The following is a 19,688-nucleotide window of genomic DNA, read 5'->3' as shown; positions in this document are numbered from 1 at the left end:
AATTTATCTAGGGGTATAGTGAGCTTTTAAAAAAATGTTCCAATTAAAATCCATGGATGTGATGAACTTTGAAGCACTCTCTTATACACAGGCCAGGTTTGTCGGGACAGGTTTCACAATGATAAGTTGTGTCTCGTCTTCTCCCCCTTTTGTAACGCACTTCACACCTTTTTTGGCTCCTTCCCTTTTTACCAGTGGAGGGGATTTCGCCAGGAAAGTGTTGCCCTGGTACAATACGTGGAGCATCGCATATATAAGTACTGGGGCCCTCCCCTTCCTGGTTCCCAAATACAAGGGCCTTGATAACCACCTCCTGAAACTGAAGGAATGTCCCTGTCCGGCCTGCACATCGGTATAGCACGTAAGCGTTATACAATGCCATCTGTACCACGTGCATGGCCAGCTTTTTGTACCACACCTTTGCATGGCACCGAACGGCTTCAGTATTTTATCAGAGAGATCAACCCCTCCCATGTACTTATTGTAGCCGAGGATGCAGTCTGGCTTGGGGGTCATTGTGGTGCTACCTCATACAGGGACAGGGGTGATGCCACTACCGTGTATTGTGGTCAACATAAGTACGTCCCTCTTGTCCTTATACTTGACCAGCAACAAGTTATCGCTGTGTAGTGCCCGGCTTTCTCCTGTTCTTAGGGGCTGCCCAATCAGATTTTTAGAGAGGCCTCTCTGATTTTTGAGCACGGTGCCGCATGCTGCAGTACTCTGGTGGAGAGGCATTTAAATAGTGGGATTCTGGTATAGAAGTTCTCCACGTAAAGGGGCTAACCCCAGTCCAGCAGTGGGTGCACCAAGTCCACACTATTTTCCCACTAACTCCCAGGACAGGGGGGCATTCTGGGGGTTCTATCCTGGTGTCCTTCCCTTCATAAACCCGAGGCCTGTAGGTGCACCCTGAGCTGCTCTCGCACAACCATTTACTTTTCTAGTCGATCTAGGAGGCTCGTCAATGTGATCACCGTCACAAACGTGTGCAACACAATGCCTTGAGTTTAAGCATTACAGGACGTACATTTATTTGATTTTGCGCTAAAGGGGTTAAAAAACAAACTTCTTTATCGGTGCGATAAACAAGTTTGTTTTTTTAACCCCTTTAGCGCAAAATCAAATAAATTGGGGTTATTTTTGAGCATAGCTGAATGGTGCGGTGCATTCAGCTATGCTCAAAAATAACCCCAATGTGGGCCCACTCTTCTTTCTACACAGGACAGGGCTCAATGTGCAAGACGCACCCTAGGGCCCAATTTCGGATGAACCTTTTCATTACCACAGACGTGTGTAATACACCTTACATGTAAAATTGTACCGCCAATGGAAAAGTAGAACTTAGATTTTATTATATTAATGCCAAGAATCTTCCCTTTGAGATATTAGAAGGATTTATATTCTAGATACAATAGTTGGCGAGCAGAAATAGTTTGAAGCCAGAGAGACGGATAAAAAGTTCTATTCCCTAGTTCGGTGTCTGACATCAGAAAGAAAGATCCCGGCCTGCTACGATCATGTCCCCCTGTACACGCTCCAGTGACCCGAAAGTAGGGGGATACAGGAACTTTATTACACGCTATCCCCCTCTTACCAATCACAGGCTGCTAATGTAATCTACCCCAGTGAGGAAGGGGGGGGGAATGAGATATATATATATATAATATCCTATAGATCTTCTTACCTTGTGATGTAAGGGGCCGGTGGTCCTCCATCATGACTTCCTTGTACAGATCCCTCTTTCCCGATGATGTGAGGTGCCGGTGGTCCTCCATCATAACCTCCTTGTACAGATCCCTCTTTCCCGGTGGTGTGAGGGGCCGGTGGTCCTCCATCATGACCTCCTTGTACAGATCCTTGTGTTCTTCTACATACTCCCACTCCTCCATGGAGAAATAGACAGCGACGTCCTGACACCTTACAGGAACCTGACACACACAATGATACAGTCATTACCCAGACTACTCCAGTGCTGATACTGTATAATTTCCCAGCAGTGTCACCTCTCCAGTCAGCAGCTCAGTCATTTTGTGGAGAAGTTCTAGGATCTTTTGCTTATTGTTCTTTTCATGTATCCGGGAGTGAGGAGGGGGCTCTGTGATGGGGCTCCGGCTCCATCCTCCTGACTCATGACTGCTGGGGGCCACACAGTCCCCCGATATCTTCTTCACTATTGTGTAATCCTGTGTATGGAGAGAGACAATTAAACAATGTCATTTTTACAGCAAGGAGGAAAGGTTGGAGATGATGGAAACCTTTATAGATGTTACAGGAGGAAAGAAATGGAACACAAGAACACGAAGGCACAATCCGACATTAGTGTAGGGGAAAAACAGAAAATATTATTGCACTGAAAGAGTAGTAGATACTTGGAACCACCTTCCAGCAGATTGGAACAATCAGCAGTAAGTGAATGTAAACCTGCCTGGTGTAATCCTTTATCAATCTGAAGAAAATAAATAAAAAGGAAATAATATAAGGGCCAAGCAGACGGACCATGTGATTCTCCTCCTGCCGTCATCTTCTATGTTCCAATATAGATGTCAGACTAGTGGTAGAAATCCTCATCTCCAGGACAGACTCCGGCCATGTGATTCTCCTCCTGCCGTCATCTTCTATGTTCCAATATAGATGTCAGACTAGTGGTAGAAATCCTCGCCTCCAGGACAGACTCCGGCCATGTGATTCTCCTCCTGACGTCATCTTCTATGTTCCAATATAGATGTCAGACTAGTGGTAGAAATCCTCATCTCCAGGACAGACTCCGGCCATGTGATTCTCCTCCTGCCGTCATCTTCTATGTTCCAATATAGATGTCAGACTAGTGGTAGAAATCCTCGCCTCCAGGACAGACTCCGGCCATGTGATTCTCCTCCTGACGTCATCTTCTATGTCTCTATATAGAGGTCAGACTAGTGGTAGAAATCCTCATCTCCAGGACAGACTCCGGCCATGTGATTCTCCTGCTGACGTCATCTTCTATGTTTCTATATAGAGGTCAGACTAGTGGTAGAAATCCTCATCTCCAGCCATGTGATTCTACTCCTGCCGCCATCTTCTATGTTTCTATATAGAGGTCAGACTAGTGGTAGAAATCCTCGTCTCCAGGACAGACTCCGGCCATGTGATTCTCCTCCTGCCGCCATCTTCTATGTTTCTATATAGAGGTCAGACTAGTGGTAGAAATCCTCGTCTCCAGGACAGACTCCGGCCATGTGATTCTCCTCCTGCCGCCATCTTCTATGTTTCTATATAGAGGTCAGACTAGTGGTAGAAATCCTCATCTCCAGGATAGACTCCGGCCATGTGATTCTCCTCCTGCCGTCATCTTCTATGTTTCTATATAGAGGTCAGACTAGTGGTAGAAATCCTCATCTCCAGGACAGACTCCGGCCATGTGATTCTCCTCCTGCCGTCATCTTCTATGTTTCTATATAGATGTCAGACTAGTGGTAGAAATCCTCATCTCCAGGACAGACTCCGGCCATGTGATTCTCCTCCTGCCGCCATCTTCTATGTTTCTATATAGAGGTCAGACTAGTGGTAGAAATCCTCATCTTCAGGACAGACTCCGGCCATGTGATTCTCCTCCTGCCGCCATCTTCTATGTTTCTATATAGAGGTCAGACTAGTGGTAGAAATCCTCATCTCCAGGACAGACTCCGGCCATGTGATTCTCCTCCTGCCGCCATCTTCTATGTTTCTATATAGAGGTCAGACTAGTGGTAGAAATCCTCGTCTCCAGGACAGACTCCGGCCATGTGATTCTCCTGCTGCCGCCATCTTCTATGTTTCTATATAGATATCAGACTAGTGGTAGAAATCCTCATCTCCAGGACAGACTCCGGCCATGTGATTCTCCTCCTGCTGCCATCTTCTATGTTTCTATATAGAGGTCAGACTAGTGGTAGAAACCCTCGTCTCCAGGACAGACTCCAGCCGTGTGATTCTCCTGGTCCCTGTGGTCCTTCTCCCCCTGGTTATAACGTGACTACTTACTATTCTCATTACTCTACATTACTATTACCATGACACATAACGGACCATATTGCTGGCTGGTCTTCACTTCTTCCCATCACTTGGAAGGTCTCGTAAATGGTATACAGGACTGTGGCTTCTTCCTCTTATGTGTGACTTGTTACATAATACAATAAGGAACATAGAAATATAGAAACGGTTACCTCTCCGCTCAGCAGGTAGATGATCTGCAGGGTGAAGTTTAATATTCTTGTGGTCATCTCATTGCTGTCCTTGTCCATCGTTGGTGGGTCATTCAGGAGAAGGAACATTCTGGATGAGAACATGAGAAAACTGGATCCACTGGTGGTTGTAGTACAGCAGGCGCCTTTATGGGAAGAGGAGAGAATCATACAGGGGACGACGTCATGTGAGAAATACAGAACATCACTTATTGAGAGAAACCGGTTCTCCGAGCCTCCACCACATGGAATAAAGGAGCAACAACAACACCGACATTTATCCACAGGACATGCCAGAAAATAGAATTAGACTTAGCGGTAATTTGGTTTCTATGAAACCCTCCATGACAGGACCACAAAAGGTTTGGGCTCCGCCTCTAATAAGGACAGGAAACAGCACAACGTTAAATTCCCTCCCCCACCTCCCAATCCTAAGTGTATTTCAACTAACCAATTAGGAAAGCAAAGAGGGAACAGATCTATTTATTCCTAAACATGTTACCCACAAAAAAACCCTAGGGAGGGAAATAAGGGTACTGTCATGGCGGGTGCCATAGAAACCGAATTCTATACTCTCAACTTACCCTCCATGAGAGAACCACAGGAGACTCATCAAATAAGCATATTTTTATCTGGGAGGGACTACGGCATGAAGAACTTTTCTTCCATATAAAAGATCACTGCCAGACAGTAATTGAAGTCTGTAATGTTTGGTAAATGTATGTACGGAGGACCAGGTTGTGGCCCTGCAGATCTGGTCTAGAGAGGCTTCTGTTTTTTTCTGCCCAGGAAACGGACACCACACGGGTAGAGTGGGCTTTGATTTTTACTGGAGGGGTTAAATTCTGAGTATTACAGGTACTTGGATTGGAAAGATTTTTTAATCCAATTGCTCTTTGAGGCCTTCTCCCCTTATTTGGACCCCAAGATTTAACAAAAAGTATTAAATCTTTCCTAAAGTCCTTTGTGACTTCTAGATACTGGAGAATGGTTCTACGCACATCTAGAGAATGAAACTCCTCCTTCCGGTTGGCTGGGTTTTGGCAGAAAGGAGGAAGTGTGGACATCTGAAAATCTGATAAGTAGCAAAAGTAGGAGAAGGACAAAATATTTTTCTATCTAATATTTTTAAAGTAGGGTTCACAGATAGATAGGGCCTGAATTGCACCTACTCTACGAGATGTGGTGACTGCTACCAGAAGAGCGGCCTTCCAGGAGATTCCTGATGTTGCAATCCGTAATTGGCTCAAAAGGGACAAAGTTAACCCCTTAAGATTTAATTTCTGTGGGTCTGGATGGGAAATTGGTCCCCGGAAGAGTAGGTCTTGAGATACTGGAAGAACCCAAGGTTCTGTCATCTTTAAGCTGTTTAGAAGGCCGAACCAAGCTCTTTTATGGCCAACATGGAGCGATTAGAATTATCTTTGTCCTTTCCTCTCTGATCTTTTGGGTCGTCCTGGGAAGCAGAGGAATAGGGGGTAAAGCATACCTCAGATTGAAGTTCCAGCTGTGAGAGCTAGAGAATCTATGCGCAGCCTATTTTCCCTTGAATCTAGAGAGAAAGAGAGAAAGAGAGAAAGAGAGAAAGAGAGAAAGAGAGAAAGAGAGAAAGAGAGAAAGAGAGAAAGAGAGAAAGAGAGAAAGAGAGAAAGAGAGAAAGAGAGAAAGAGAGAAAGAGAGAAAGAGAGAAAGAGAGAAAGAGAGAAAGAGAGAAAGAGAGAAAGAGAGAAAGAGAGAAAGAGAGAAAGAGAGAAAGAGAGAAAGAGAGAAAGAGAGAAAGAGAGAAAGAGAGAAAGAGAGAAAGAGAGAAAGAGAGAAAGAGAGAAAGAGAGAAAGAGAGAAAGAGAGAAAGAGAGAAAGAGAGAAAGAGAGAGGAGAGTGAGAATCTTAAGGTTTCTTTGCCTTGTGCCTCCTTGATGTCTTAAATGGAATGTGTCGCAAATTAAACCTTTAAGTGTCGTTACTTATTTCTATTATATTTTTCAAGTTTTTTGCTGTATTTTTTTTTTCTTTCATATGGTGGAAAGTATTAAAAATGAAGTCATAATTTGACATGTTTTCCTATGTAGGCCACTAGAGGGAGCACTTCCCAGAATTACAGCAAGGTGAATAAGGCAAAGCAACCTGACTCACAGCTGCTGTAAATGTGGGAGGGAATCTCACCCCCCCTCCCACAAGCCAGGAAAAGGTGTCTTCAAATTGCTAAGCAGTGTCCGGCAGCCATATTGGGTGTGATTCTGCAGCTGGCAGAAGTTATAGGACACACCAAAAGGCTAAGGGTATGTTCACACGCTTACTAACAAAGGGAAAACCGCTCCTGATTTTCAGCCATTTTTTAATCAAACTCACGTTTTTTATGGCCGTTTTTGGAGCAGTTTTTCTATAAAATCAATTAAAAACGGCGCCACAAACGTCCCAAGAAGTAATGTGCACTTCATTTTGGTGGGCGTCTTTTTACGTGCCGGTTTTGGAAAACGACCACATAAAAAACGCCCTGTCGGAACAGAACGCCAATGAGCAGATGCTTGTAGGCGTTCTGCTTCCGATTTTTCAGCTGAAAACTCTGCGTGTGAACATACCCTTAGAATGATGAAAGTGAAGTGAATGACTTTTCAGTTGACCGGTTCACACGCCGTGTATTTGACACGTTTTCTTTTTTTTCACATTTTACATGCCAAAAACCACATTGAATAAAACGCTTGATTACACTTGATTTTGCGTGTTTGGGGGGGGATGTGTGTGTGTGTGTGTGTGTGTGTGTGTGTGTGTGTGTGTGTGTGTGTGTGTGTGTGTGTGTGTGTGTGTGTGTGTGTGTGTGTGTGTGTGTGGGGGGGGGGGTGCTCGCCACTGATTCTTCAAAACAGCTGATAAGCGGCACTCCGCTCTGCCACACACACACGGGGAAAGTCTTACAGGGGTCGTCCAGGAAAACATGGAGCCGCGCCTGTCCTCAGGTCGTGTGTGGTATTACAGCTCTGTCCTATTCACTTCAATGCTGGTGAACTGCAATACCAGATACAACCTAAGGACAGGTGCGGCGCTGTTTCTCCAATGCGGACACCCCTTCTGTCATGAGATGACCCGACGGGGGAGGCGGGTGTCAGAGCCACCCAGCGCCATCACTGCAGACAGAACCACAACTACGGCATGAGGGCAGGGCTTGTCCTGAGTGCACTGTCTTGTTATGGACAGATTTATAGTCACATGAACCCCGTCTGCTTTAGAACCGGTAACCTAGGACCGATCACATGACAGAGGGGGGTCACCAAAAACCCTGTGCACCCTCAGCCCGTCCATCCAGCCCTTTCCTGGTTACATCTGCTTCTGGGAAAGCTGGGTGACCACCATTACCCCTCCTACTGGAGTGTGCTTGGGGATGTGACTAATGAACCTCTCACACTCCAGTAGGAGGGGTAATGGTGGTCACCCAGCTTTCCCAGACCCCTGAACGGTAAATCTCTCTAGTTGTGCTGAGACTGTTTGGGAATGTGACTAATGCACCTCTCAGTCTCAGCACAAGTAGAAAGATTTACCATTCAGGGCTTTCCCAGTACAGTTGCATCATGTGTCCTTCATACAGGGGGGGGGGGGGCGGCGTTAGGGGGGGTCCCGAGAGCGGCGGTCTGTGAGAGAGAGAGAGGGACAGACAGAGACACACACCTTACCTGCAGTGCAGCTGGTCTTTATGATGGCGCCTGCTCTCTTCCTGCAAACAGCTGCTCTGCTGTGTGGCTCTGACCTGCGTCTGCGCAGTGCAGAGTCAGAGAGCAGATACAATAGATGGGAGCCGTTCATTGACTCCTATGCCCTGTAGGTGCCATATTCCATCTCTGTATGTGTCGTTAATCGACACATCCAGAGATGAAAAAAAAACGTCAGCCCCCATAGAGAAGTAAAAGAAAGAAATAAAAAGTACAACAAAAAAGCACAAATAAATAAAATGTATTTTAATGACATAGTAAAAGCAATATTATATAAAAAAAATAAAAAAAAATTGTGACACCCGTCCTTTAAGTAAGCTACCGTAGTTGTGTTGTCGGAGTAGACTCTGATGTGAGAACCCCTGAGCTGACTTGCAACTTTTAATGTCTCCAGTACTGACCTGAGCTCCCTGAAACTTGGAGTGTTGGCTTATTCTCAGTGGCCAAATTCCCTGAAATGAATTCTGGGCTACAATGGCTCCCCATCCTCTCCGGTTTGCATCAGTTGTAATTGTGATAACTGAAGTTTCAGCCACCAAAGGAGAGATCTTTTTACTGCTTTTGACAGGGTATAATTATATCCAAGGATAGAACGGACTTGTCCCACTGAGAAAGTATTGCTGCCTGCAGATCTGTGGAATGGCTTGGAGACCAAGTCACTGACTGAATGCAGGATGTTAGAGACCCCAGAGTTGCTACTCTTATGGGGACCTGATTTTTTTTGAATGAAGATAGATATTCGGTCTCTTTTTGTTGAGGTAGGAAGGACATCTTCACGTGCGAGTCTAGTAGTAACCCCAGAAAGATTGTCCTTCTCGCAGGTAAAAGATCAGATTTTTTTTTTTTTTTTTTTATAATCCAGCCTAGGTCTTCCAGAGTCTGGGAAATCTGTTGGATGTGACGAGAGAGGGAGAGAAAGCTGTTGGTGATACCAGGAGTAGACTGTCCAAGTATGGGATTACATGGATACCTTCATTCCTGAGAAAAGCCACTATTTCTGCCATTATCTTCATGAAGATTCGTGGGGCGGATGAAATCCAAAAAGGGAAGTGCCCTGAACTGGTAATGAAAGATTTCTTGATCCTGTAAACTTGCAAACCTTAGAAACTTCTGATGAGTCGGGATATTATAGTAATGAAAAAACAAATGCCAGAGGCAGGGAAGCCCCGTTTCCCCACTACCATAGAAATTGTTCAATTATATAAACTAATCTTTATTATGCTATTTCAGCACACAAACAGACAGACCAACATAAATGTTTAAAATTCTCTATGCGAGGATCGGGTCAGCAATCATTAATAGTTGTGTCAGTGAGCACATGTATTTGCCGTCTATATCCTATAGACCGGCAGGGTCCGGAGAGCGTGGTTTGTACCAATGGACTCCTAACAGTTAAATTGTTGAATTGTTAGATTGCTAAACCCTAGTATCCAGCATGTATTAAAATTGAAAAGAGAGCCCCCCTCTTTTCAATTTTAATACATGCTGGATACTAGGGTTTAGCAATCTAACAATTTAACTGTTAGGAGTCCATTGGTACAAACCACGCTCTCCGGACTCTGCCGGTCTATAGGATATAGACGGCAAATACATGTGCTCACTGACACAACTATTAATGATTGCTGACCCGATCCTCGCATAGAGAATTTTAAACATTTATGTTGGTCTGTCTGTTTGTGTGCTGAAATAGCATAATAAAGATCAGTTTATATAATTGAACAATTTCTATGGTAGCGGGGAAACGGGGCTTCCCTGCCTCTGGCATTTTTTATTTTTTCATTGTTGTATCTGGCCTGCCAGTTACCAAGGGTCCAACCACATTTCTTTGGGATATTATAGTATGCGTCTAACGTTGCCATCATATGGTCGATTAATGGGATGCTGGATTTATGGATTCCATCTTGAATTTGTGATAGGCTACATATTTCTTCCTGGTTTCTGGTCCAGGAACAGACGAGCATAGTGGTCCTGCCCCCCCTTGAGTTGAGTGCAACAGGTGATGATTACCTCTTGGAGTAGTAATTCCTGGATGCCTTTCTTTAGTGCCACTTGACGAGTGACTGATGGAAGCCGAGTAATGACCATCTTTGGGGGAGGGTAGGTGGCGAACTATTTTGAACCCTTGGGAAATTGAGGTCAGGATCCACTGGTTGTTTGTTATGTTTCGCCATTGGTCTGTGAACCTTGAGATCCTGCCCCCACACTTATGATGTCATTGTCGATTCTGGGTTCATTTCTGGTTGAACAGAATATTCCGCCCTTTGGGGTAGCTCCATCTGCCCGATTTCTCTTTCCCTCTATAATTTTGTTGCTTGTTCCGAAAGGGGTTGTCTTTTTTGGATAATTCTAGGCTCTGGAAGGCTTTTCTTATCAGCTGCTGTTTTTATCATCGTATCCAGCTCCAGCCCAAATAGGTATTCACCCTGAAAAGGAATTGCGCAGAGCTTGGTTTTTGAGAGGGGATCTCCCTGCCACGTTTTTAGCCATAAAGCTCTTCTAGTGGTGTTGGATAAAACACTTGCTCTTGAAGCTACTTTAATAGATTCAGCAGAAGAATCAGCCAGGAAGCCAGCTGCCATGGAAAGAAGAGGGATGGAGGCAATAATATCCTCTCTAGCTGTGCCCTCCCGTAGGTGAGACTCTAGCTGGTTAAGCCATCTTCACATGGATCTTGCCACATTATTATTGTGGCACTCATGTTGGCTTGCAGAAGTGCAGTGGATGTTTCCCAGGATTTTTTGAGCAAGCCATCTGCTTTGCGATCTAAATCACATCAATTGTGAAGAGTCCTCAAAGGGGAGCAAGGTTTTTTTTTTCCCCACTTTGGCCACCTGAACATCAACTTTGGGAACTTCCATCCATTGAAATTGGTTCTCATCCAAGGGAAAACGGTCACAAATTTCCGCTGGAAGAGAACGTTGTTTCCCAGGATATTGCCATTCATCTAGGATTAATCCTAGGAGGTTTTCATGTACTGGAAAAACCGGTCTCTATTTTACACGTAGCCCTGCAAACACCTCGTCTTGCACCGAATGAGCTTCCTGGATCTCCTCTGCCCCCAGAGTACCCCTAACAGCATTAAGCAGTTCATCCATTTGGTCTGATGTAAAGTAGTACTTTTCTTCTCTCTTCGATGTAGACATAAATGGCAGCTCTCCATCCTCGAACATCTCCCACATAGAAGGAAGGTAACTACGCCCCTCGGAATCAGAATCCTCAATAGACATGTTCCTCTTTTTAGAGATGGGAGGGGGTTCGGTAGGTATATAGGGCTGGGAGAAGGCAGCCAGTGATGACAATCTCCTCCCTTACCATCCCTTTCATTTTATCCAGAATGGACGGAAGTTCCTCCTTAACAACCTTTTCCATACACATTTAGCACAGGGATTTAGTATTAGAGGATGGAAATTTCCTAAAACAAAAATCTCACATTTCGGCATGTTAGGATCCTTCTTAGATTTCTGAGGAGGATCTTTATCACTCTAAGGGCTTATTCAGACGAATGTGAAATACATCCGTGCAACGCGCATCACACGGACCTATATTAGTCTATGGGGCCGTGCAGACTGTCAGTGATTTTTGCGCAGCGTGAGTCCACTACGTAAAACTCACGACATGTCCGTTCTTTGTGCGTATTTTGCGCATCACGCACCCATTGAAGTCAACGGGTGCGTGAAAATCACGCGCACCACACGGAAACACATCCGTGAGACGTGCGTGATTCGCGCAACAGCAGTAAAACTCTGAATGTAAACAGAAAAGCACCGCGTGCTAAACATCCAAACAGGGTCATAATGATGGCGAAAATCACACAGCCGCGGATCATATGTGATGACACACGGAGCTGTTAAGTGCCTTTTGCGCACGCAAAACGCAGCATTTTTTGCGTGCGCAAAAGGCACACGCTCGTGTGAATCCAGCCTAAGAGAGAGAAAGAAATAAGGGGAGAGGGGGTAAAAAAAAAAAAATCACGCCCAAGTCCCCAGATACAAAGCCCCTACCGGAAAACACTTACTGGGCCGGTGATCCCGCATCTTTCAGGCTCCGTAGTACAAGGTTTACAAACAACTTCTCTTCAGACATGATCGTACAAAGCTTGTGCTACCTGAAGAGAATGAGCCTTCAATCCAGGTGGCCTTTAACCTTGATCACGAGGGTGCAGCTCAGGTCTGACGTTACCAGCGGCGCAGGAGAGACCAGAGGCTAGATCAGCGATCCAGGCAAGAATCCCGGCTAGACCTCCATGGAAGGTGCTCCCAGGGGGTAGCAATCCAATTGCAAGACCTAATAGGGACAGGAAAAACACTGAGGGTTGGGAGGTGGGGGACTTTTTAACCTCTTGCTGTTTCCTGCCCCTATTAGGGTATGCGCACACACAAAATAGAAAAACATCAGAAAATACAGATCTGGTTCAAGGGAAAACAGCTCCTGCTTTTCAGACGTTTTTTAAGCCACTCGCGATTTTCGTGGCGTTTTTTTCTATAGAGGTTATGAAAAACTGCTCCAAAAACAGCTGAAGAATTGACATGCACTTTTTTCCCGGCCATTTCTTTACACAGCCGCTTTTTGAAAAAACGGCCGCATAAAAAACGCCCCGTCGGAAAAGAGCGCCGTTTTTCCATTGGAATCAATGGGAAGATGTTTAGAGGTTTTCGGCTTCCGATTTTTTGGGCAGTTTTTCGGGCTGTTTGCGGCCTGAAAAACGGCAGAAAACACTCGGTGTGAACACACCCTCAGAGGCGTAGCCCAAACCTCCTGTGGTGCGGTCATGGAGGGTAAGTTGAGAAATGTCTGACACATACGGGTCTCACTCTATCACAATGACAACCAGACACACGGCTGATACTAGGGGGGCAGCTCGTCACATACCGGGGAGGCTCTGGGTAAAGAATTTGTACACCATGCAATCAGTGTTTGATATGAGCGTTATTCAACAAGAGGTTCTGCAGCAGATTAGGATTACATTTAATTAAAGGATAGCGTCACGTAGAACATGCCGTCTGATCTGTGAGGGTCTGTGCACACGGCACCGCCAATTACGTCTGAAATTACGGAGGAGAAAACAGCTCCTGAACTTCCGCCGTTTTGACAAGTGCACGCGCACCTCCTGCAAAGTGCCTTAAATACGCGACATGGACATAGCAGAAGCGCAGGAGTTGTTCCCATGGCGTGTAGCACACAGGTGACACACTGCTGCAACGGCTGGGATTGGAGAAGACTGCGAGGCAGGCCTTTTAACCTCTTAGGTGCCGGATCAGTATTTACCACAGCAGCAAAGTGGCTGGATGGGGCTTCCTCTGTAAGCTCGAGGTTTCAGCGAGACAAAGAGTTGCCAATTTGTAAAAAAAGAACAACCTTTAACTTACAAAATGTTCCGTGTTCGATCGTTTTTAATATTTCTATATAATAAACGACACAGAATCAGTAGAGTTTTATATTCAGCACAAACACCGTAGAAAAACACAAAGCCAGATTACCTGTTTTTTTGTTCAAGCCTCCTCCCAAAATAGGAATAAAAGTTAATGAAGTTCTACCCCCCATAACGCACCCTATAATGACGCCAACAACAAGTACGACTCGTCCAGGAGAAAACAAAACAATTATAAGCTACATTGATGGGAAACTAAAACAAGTCTATTGTAGTGCGGAGAAACAACAATGTAAGTGATAGAACCCGGACACCAGACAATACCGCGTGTATCATCACCCAGCATGCAGTGCGTCTCTCTATACATACTGTCCTCAGCTGTTACCACATGTAACACGTGTCACCGGCAGCCTCTCTCCTCACATATAACACGTCACCGGCAGCCTCTCTCCTCACATATAACACGTCACCGGCAGCCTCTCTCCTCACATATAACACGTCACCGGCAGCCTCTCTCCTCACATATAACACGTCACCGGCAGCCTCTCTCCTCACATATAACACGTCACCGGCAGCCTCTCTCCTCACATATAACACGTCACCGGCAGCCTCTCTCCTCACATATAACACGTCACCGGCAGCCTCTCTCCTCACATATAACACGTCACCGGCAGCCTCTCTCCTCACCTCTCTCCTCACATATAACACGTCACCGGCAGCCTCTCTCCTCACATATAACGCGTCACCGGCAGCCTCTCTCCTCACATATAACATGTCACCGGCAGCCTCTCTCCTCACATATAACACGTCACCGGCAGCCTCTCTCCTCACATATAACACGTCACCGGCAGCCTCTCTCCTCACATATAACATGTCACCGGCAGCCTCTCTCCTCACATATAACACGTCACCGGCAGCCTCTCTCCTCACATATAACACGTCACCGGCAGCCTCTCTCCTCACATATAACACGTCACCGGCAGCCTCTCTCCTCACATATAACACGTGTCATGTCACCCGCAGCCTCTCTCCTCACATATAACACGTGTCACCGGCAGCCTCTCTCCTCACACATAACATGTCACCGGCAGCCTCTCTCCTCACATATAACATGTCACCGGCAGCCTCTCTCCTCACATATAACACGTCACCGGCAGCCTCTCTCCTCACATATAACACGTCACCGGCAGCCTCTCTCCTCACATATAACACGTCACCGGCAGCCTCTCTCCTCACATATAACACGTGTCACCGGCAGCCTCTCTCCTCACATATAACACGTCACCGGCAGCCTCTCTCCTCACATATAACACGTCACCGGCAGCCTCTCTCCTCACATATAACACGTGTCATGTCACCGGCAGCCTCTCTCCTCACATATAACACGTCACCGGCAGCCTCTCTCCTCACATATAACACGTCACCGGCAGCCTCTCTCCTCACATATAACACGTCACCGGCAGCCTCTCTCCTCACATATAACACGTCACCGGCAGCCTCTCTCCTCACATATAACACGTCACCGGCAGCCTCTCTCCTCACATATAACATGTCACCGGCAGCCTCTCTCCTCACATATAACACGTGTCATGTCACCGGCAGCCTCTCTCCTCACATATAACACGTCACCGGCAGCCTCTCTCCTCACATATAACACGTCACCGGCAGCCTCTCTCCTCACATATAACATGTCACCGGCATCCTCTCTCCTCACATATAACACGTCACCGGCAGCCTCTCTCCTCACATATAACACGTCACCGGCAGCCTCTCTCCTCACATATAACACGTCACCGGCAGCCTCTCTCCTCACATATAACACGTCACCGGCAGCCTCTCTCCTCACATATAACACGTCACCGGCAGCCTCTCTCCTCACATATAACACGTCACCGGCAGCCTCTCTCCTCACATATAACACGTCACCGGCAGCCTCTCTCCTCACATGTAACACGTCACCGGCAGCCTCTCTCCTCACATGTAACACGTCACCGGCAGCCTCTCTCCTCACATGTAACACGTCACCGGCAGCCTCTCTCCTCACATGTAACACGTCACCGGCAGCCTCTCTCCTCACATATAACATGTCACCGGCAGCCTCTCTCCTCACATATAACATGTCACCGGCAGCCTCTCTCCTCACATATAACACGTCACCGGCAGCCTCTCTCCTCACATATAACACGTCACCGGCAGCCTCTCTCCTCACATATAACATGTCACCGGCAGCCTCTCTCCTCACATATAACACGTCACCGGCAGCCTCTCTCCTCACATATAACACGTCACCGGCAGCCTCTCTCCTCACATATAACACGTCACCGGCAGCCTCTCTCCTCACATATAACACGTCACCGGCAGCCTCTCTCCTCACATATAACACGTCACCGGCAGCCTCTCTCTCACATATAACACGTCACCGGCAGCCTCTCTCCTCACATATAACACGTCACCGGCAGCCTCTCTCCTCACATATAACATGTCACCGGCAGCCTCTCTCCTCACATATAACACGTCACCGGCAGCCTCTCTCCTCACATATAACACGTCACCGGCAGCCTCTCTCCTCACATATAACACGTCACCACGTGATGTCCTCTTACCTTACACTGCAGTCACACGCTGCGTTTTCTGCAAATCCCCAGAAAATAATGTAAAACCGGAGAGACTGTACAAGTGTATATATATCCTCTGTATACACCGCTCTGAATCACGGGAAATCTTCTCCTGACTGATCACAGAGAGAAGAACACAACAGCAGTGACGACCAGTCCTCCACCGACCAGGACCTGCTATATATCCGTAATATGACTATATCTGAAGAACCTGCGATGACGTCACCATCATGTGATTAGTACCCGGGAGGGCGGAGCTCAACAGTGCAGAGAAGTAGTGGATGATGGACCTGTGGGACGTCACTATCATGTGATCAGTGCCTGAGTGGGAGGAGCTCTACAGTGCAGAGAAGTAGTGGATGAAGGGCCTATGAAGAAGTCGCTATCATGTGATCAGTGCCTGAGTGGGCGGAGCTATGTATGGAGGATGGGCTTTGGTTTCAGCGTTTTCTCTCCTATAGACAGAGAGCAGAACGCCAGGAGAATGCTGGGAGTTGTAGTTCTCTCATTTAAATCCCCTCTCTGTAATGTCCTATGATAAGAGCCTGGCATGCTGGGAGTTGTAGTCCTCTCATCATAACTCCTCCCTGTAATGACCGCTTATCTCCCATATCAACAGCCTGGACATGCTGGGAGTTGTAGTCCTCTCTTATATCTCCTCCTGTAATGTCCTCTGATATCCCATAATAACAGTCTGGACATGCTGGGAGTTGTAGTTCTCTCTTATATCTCCTCCTGTAATGTCCTCGGATATCACATAATAACAGTCTGGACATGCTGGGAGTTGTAGTTCTCTCCTCTTATATCTCCTCCTGTAATGTCCTCGGATATCACATAATAACAGTCTGGACATGCTGGGAGTTGTAGTTCTCTCCTCTTATACCTCCTCCTGTAATGTCCTCTGATATCACATAATAACAGTCTGGACATGCTGGGAGTTGTAGTTCTCTCCTCTTATATCTCCTCCTGTAATGTCCTCTGATATCACATAATAACAGCCTGGACATGCTGGGAGTTGTAGTCCTCTCCTCTTATATCTCCTCCTGTAATTTCCTCTGATATCACATAATAACAGCCTGGACATGCTGGGAGTTGTAGTTCTCTCTTCTTATATCTCCTCCAGTAATTTCCTCTGATATCACATAATAACAGTCTGGACATGCTGGGAGTTGTAGTCCTCTCCTCTTATACCTCCTCCTGTAATGTCCTCTGATATCCCATAATAACAGTCTGGACATGCTGGGAGTTGTAGTTCCCTCCTCTTATATCTCCTCCTGTAATGTCCTCTGATATCCCATAATAACAGTCTGGACATGCTGGGAGTTGTAGTTCTCTCCTCTTATATCTCCTCCTGTAATGTCCTCTGATATCACATAATAACAGTCTGGACATGCTGGGAGTTGTAGTTCTCTCCTCTTATATCTCCTCCTGTAATGTCCTCTGATATCACATAATAACAGTCTGGACATGCTGGGAGTTGTAGTTCTCTCCTCTTATACCTCCTCCTGTAATGTCCTCTGATATCACATAATAACAGTCTGGACATGCTGGGAGTTGTAGTTCTCTCTTATACCTCCTCCTGTAATGTCCTCTGATATCCCATAATAACAGTCTGGACATGCTGGGAGTTGTAGTTCTCTCCTCTTATATCTCCTCCTGTAATGTCCTCTGATATCACATAATAACAGCCTGGACATGCTGGGAGTTGTAGTTCTCTCCTCTTATATCTCCTCCTGTAATGTCCTCTGATATCACATAATAACAGTCTGGACATGCTGGGAGTTGTAGTTCTCTCCTCTTATATCTCCTCCTATAATGTCCTCTGATATCATATAATAACAGTCTGGACATGCTGGGAGTTGTAGTCCTCTCCTCTTATATCTCCTCCTGTAATGTCCTCTGATATCCCATAATAACAGCCTGGACATGCTGGGAGTTGTAGTTCTCTCCTCTTATATCTCCTCCTGTAATGTCCTCTGATATCACATAATAACAGTCTGGACATGCTGGGAGTTGTAGTTCTCTCCTCTTATACCTCCTGTAATGTCCTCTGATATCCCATAATAACAGCCTGGACATGCTGGGAGTTGTAGTCCTCTCCTCTTATACCTCCTCCTGTAATGTCCTCTATCACATAATAACAGTCTGGACATGCTGGGAGTTGTAGTCCTCTCCTCTTATACCTCCTGTAATGTCCTCTGATATCCCATAATAACAGCCTGGACATGCTGGGAGTTGTAGTCCTCTCCTCTTATATCTCCTCCTGTAATGTCCTCTATCACATAATAACAGTCTGGACATGCTGGGAGTTGTAGTTCTCTCCTCTTATATCTCCTGTAGTGTCCTCTGATATCCCATAATAACAGCCTGGACATGCTGGGAGTTGTAGTCCTCTCCTCTTATATCTCCTCCTGTAATGTCCTCTATCACATAATAACAGTCTGGACATGCTGGGAGTTGTAGTCCTCTCCTCTTATACCTCCTCCTGTAATGTCCTCTGATATCCCATAATAACAGTCTGGACATGCTGGGAGTTGTAGTCCACTCCTCTTATATCTCCTCCTGTAATGTCCTCTGATATCCCATAATAACAGTCTGGACATGCTGGGAGTTGTAGTCTTCTCCTCTTATACCTCCTCCTGCAATGTTCTCTGATATCCCATATTAAACGCCTGGACATGCTGGGAGTTGTAGTCCTTCTTATATCTCCTCCTGTCATGTCCTCTGATATCCCATAATAACAGTCTGGACATGCTGGGAGTTGTAGTCCTCTCCTCTTATATCTCCTCCTGTAATGTACTCTGATATCACATAATAACAGTCTGGACATGCTGGGAGTTGTAGTTCTCTCCTCTTATATCTCCTCCTGTAATGTACTCTGATATCCCATAATAACAGTCTGGACATGCTGGGAGTTGTAGTTCTCTATTATATCTCCTCCTGTAATGTCCTCTGATATCACATAATAACAGCCTGGACATGCTGGGAGTTGTAGTTCTCTCCTCTTATATCTCCTCCTGTAATGTACTCTGATATCCCATAATAACAGTCTGGACATGCTGGGAGTTGTAGTTCTCTATTATATCTCCTCCTGTAATGTCCTCTGATATCACATAATAACAGTCTGGACATGCTGGGAGTTGTAGTTCTCTCCTCTTATATCTCCTCCAGTAATGTCCTCTGATATCACATAATAACAGGCTGGTCATGCTGGGAGTTGTAGTCCTCTCCTCTTATATCTCCTCCTGTAATGTCCTCTGATATCACATAATAACAGCCTGGACATGCTGGGAGTTGTAGTCCTCTCCTCTTATATCTCCTCCTGTCATGTCCTCTGATATCCCATAATAACAGTCTGGACATGCTGGGAGTTGTAGTTCTCTATTATATCTCTTCCTGTAATGTCCTCTGATATCACATAATAACAGTCTGGACATGCTGGGAGTTGTAGTCCTCTCCTCTTATATCTCCTCCTGTAATGTCCTCTGATATCACATAATAACAGCCTGGACATGCTGGGAGTTGTAGTCCTCTCCTCTTATATCTCCTCCTGTAATGTCCTCTGATATCCCATAATAACAGCCTGGACTTGCTGGGAGTTGTAGTCCTCTCCTCTTATACCTCCTCCTGTAATGTTCTCTGATATCCCATATTAAACGCCTGGACATGCTGGGAGTTGTAGTCCTTCTTATATCTCCTCCTGTCATGTCCTCTGATATCCCATAATAACAGTCTGGACATGCTAGGAGTTGTAGTTCTCTCCTCTTATATCTCCTCCTGTAATGTACTCTGATATCCCATA

General features: G+C 45.9%; 1 protein-coding gene across 2 annotated transcripts in view; it reads right to left on the bottom strand.

The window, feature by feature from the left end:
- Window positions 1-15,959, bottom strand: part of LOC142748047 (uncharacterized) — a 245,301-nt gene extending 229,342 nt beyond the window's left edge. For both annotated transcript variants that reach the window (XM_075855172.1, XM_075855165.1), the window contains exons 1-4: window positions 15,875-15,959; window positions 4,185-4,348; window positions 2,007-2,186; window positions 1,688-1,931 (exon numbers count right to left, since the gene is read on the bottom strand). In XM_075855172.1, the coding sequence (XP_075711287.1) occupies window positions 1,688-1,931; window positions 2,007-2,186; window positions 4,185-4,307 (547 nt within the window). In that variant the 5' untranslated portion in view covers window positions 4,308-4,348; window positions 15,875-15,959. The remainder of the gene's footprint in view (window positions 1-1,687; window positions 1,932-2,006; window positions 2,187-4,184; window positions 4,349-15,874) is intronic.
- Window positions 15,960-19,688: the final 3,729 nt, after the last annotated feature.

This window comes from Rhinoderma darwinii, chromosome 1 (assembly GCF_050947455.1).
Source record: "Rhinoderma darwinii isolate aRhiDar2 chromosome 1, aRhiDar2.hap1, whole genome shotgun sequence".
NCBI lineage: Eukaryota > Metazoa > Chordata > Amphibia > Anura > Rhinodermatidae > Rhinoderma > Rhinoderma darwinii.
This window is presented reverse-complemented; position numbering and strand designations above follow the sequence as displayed.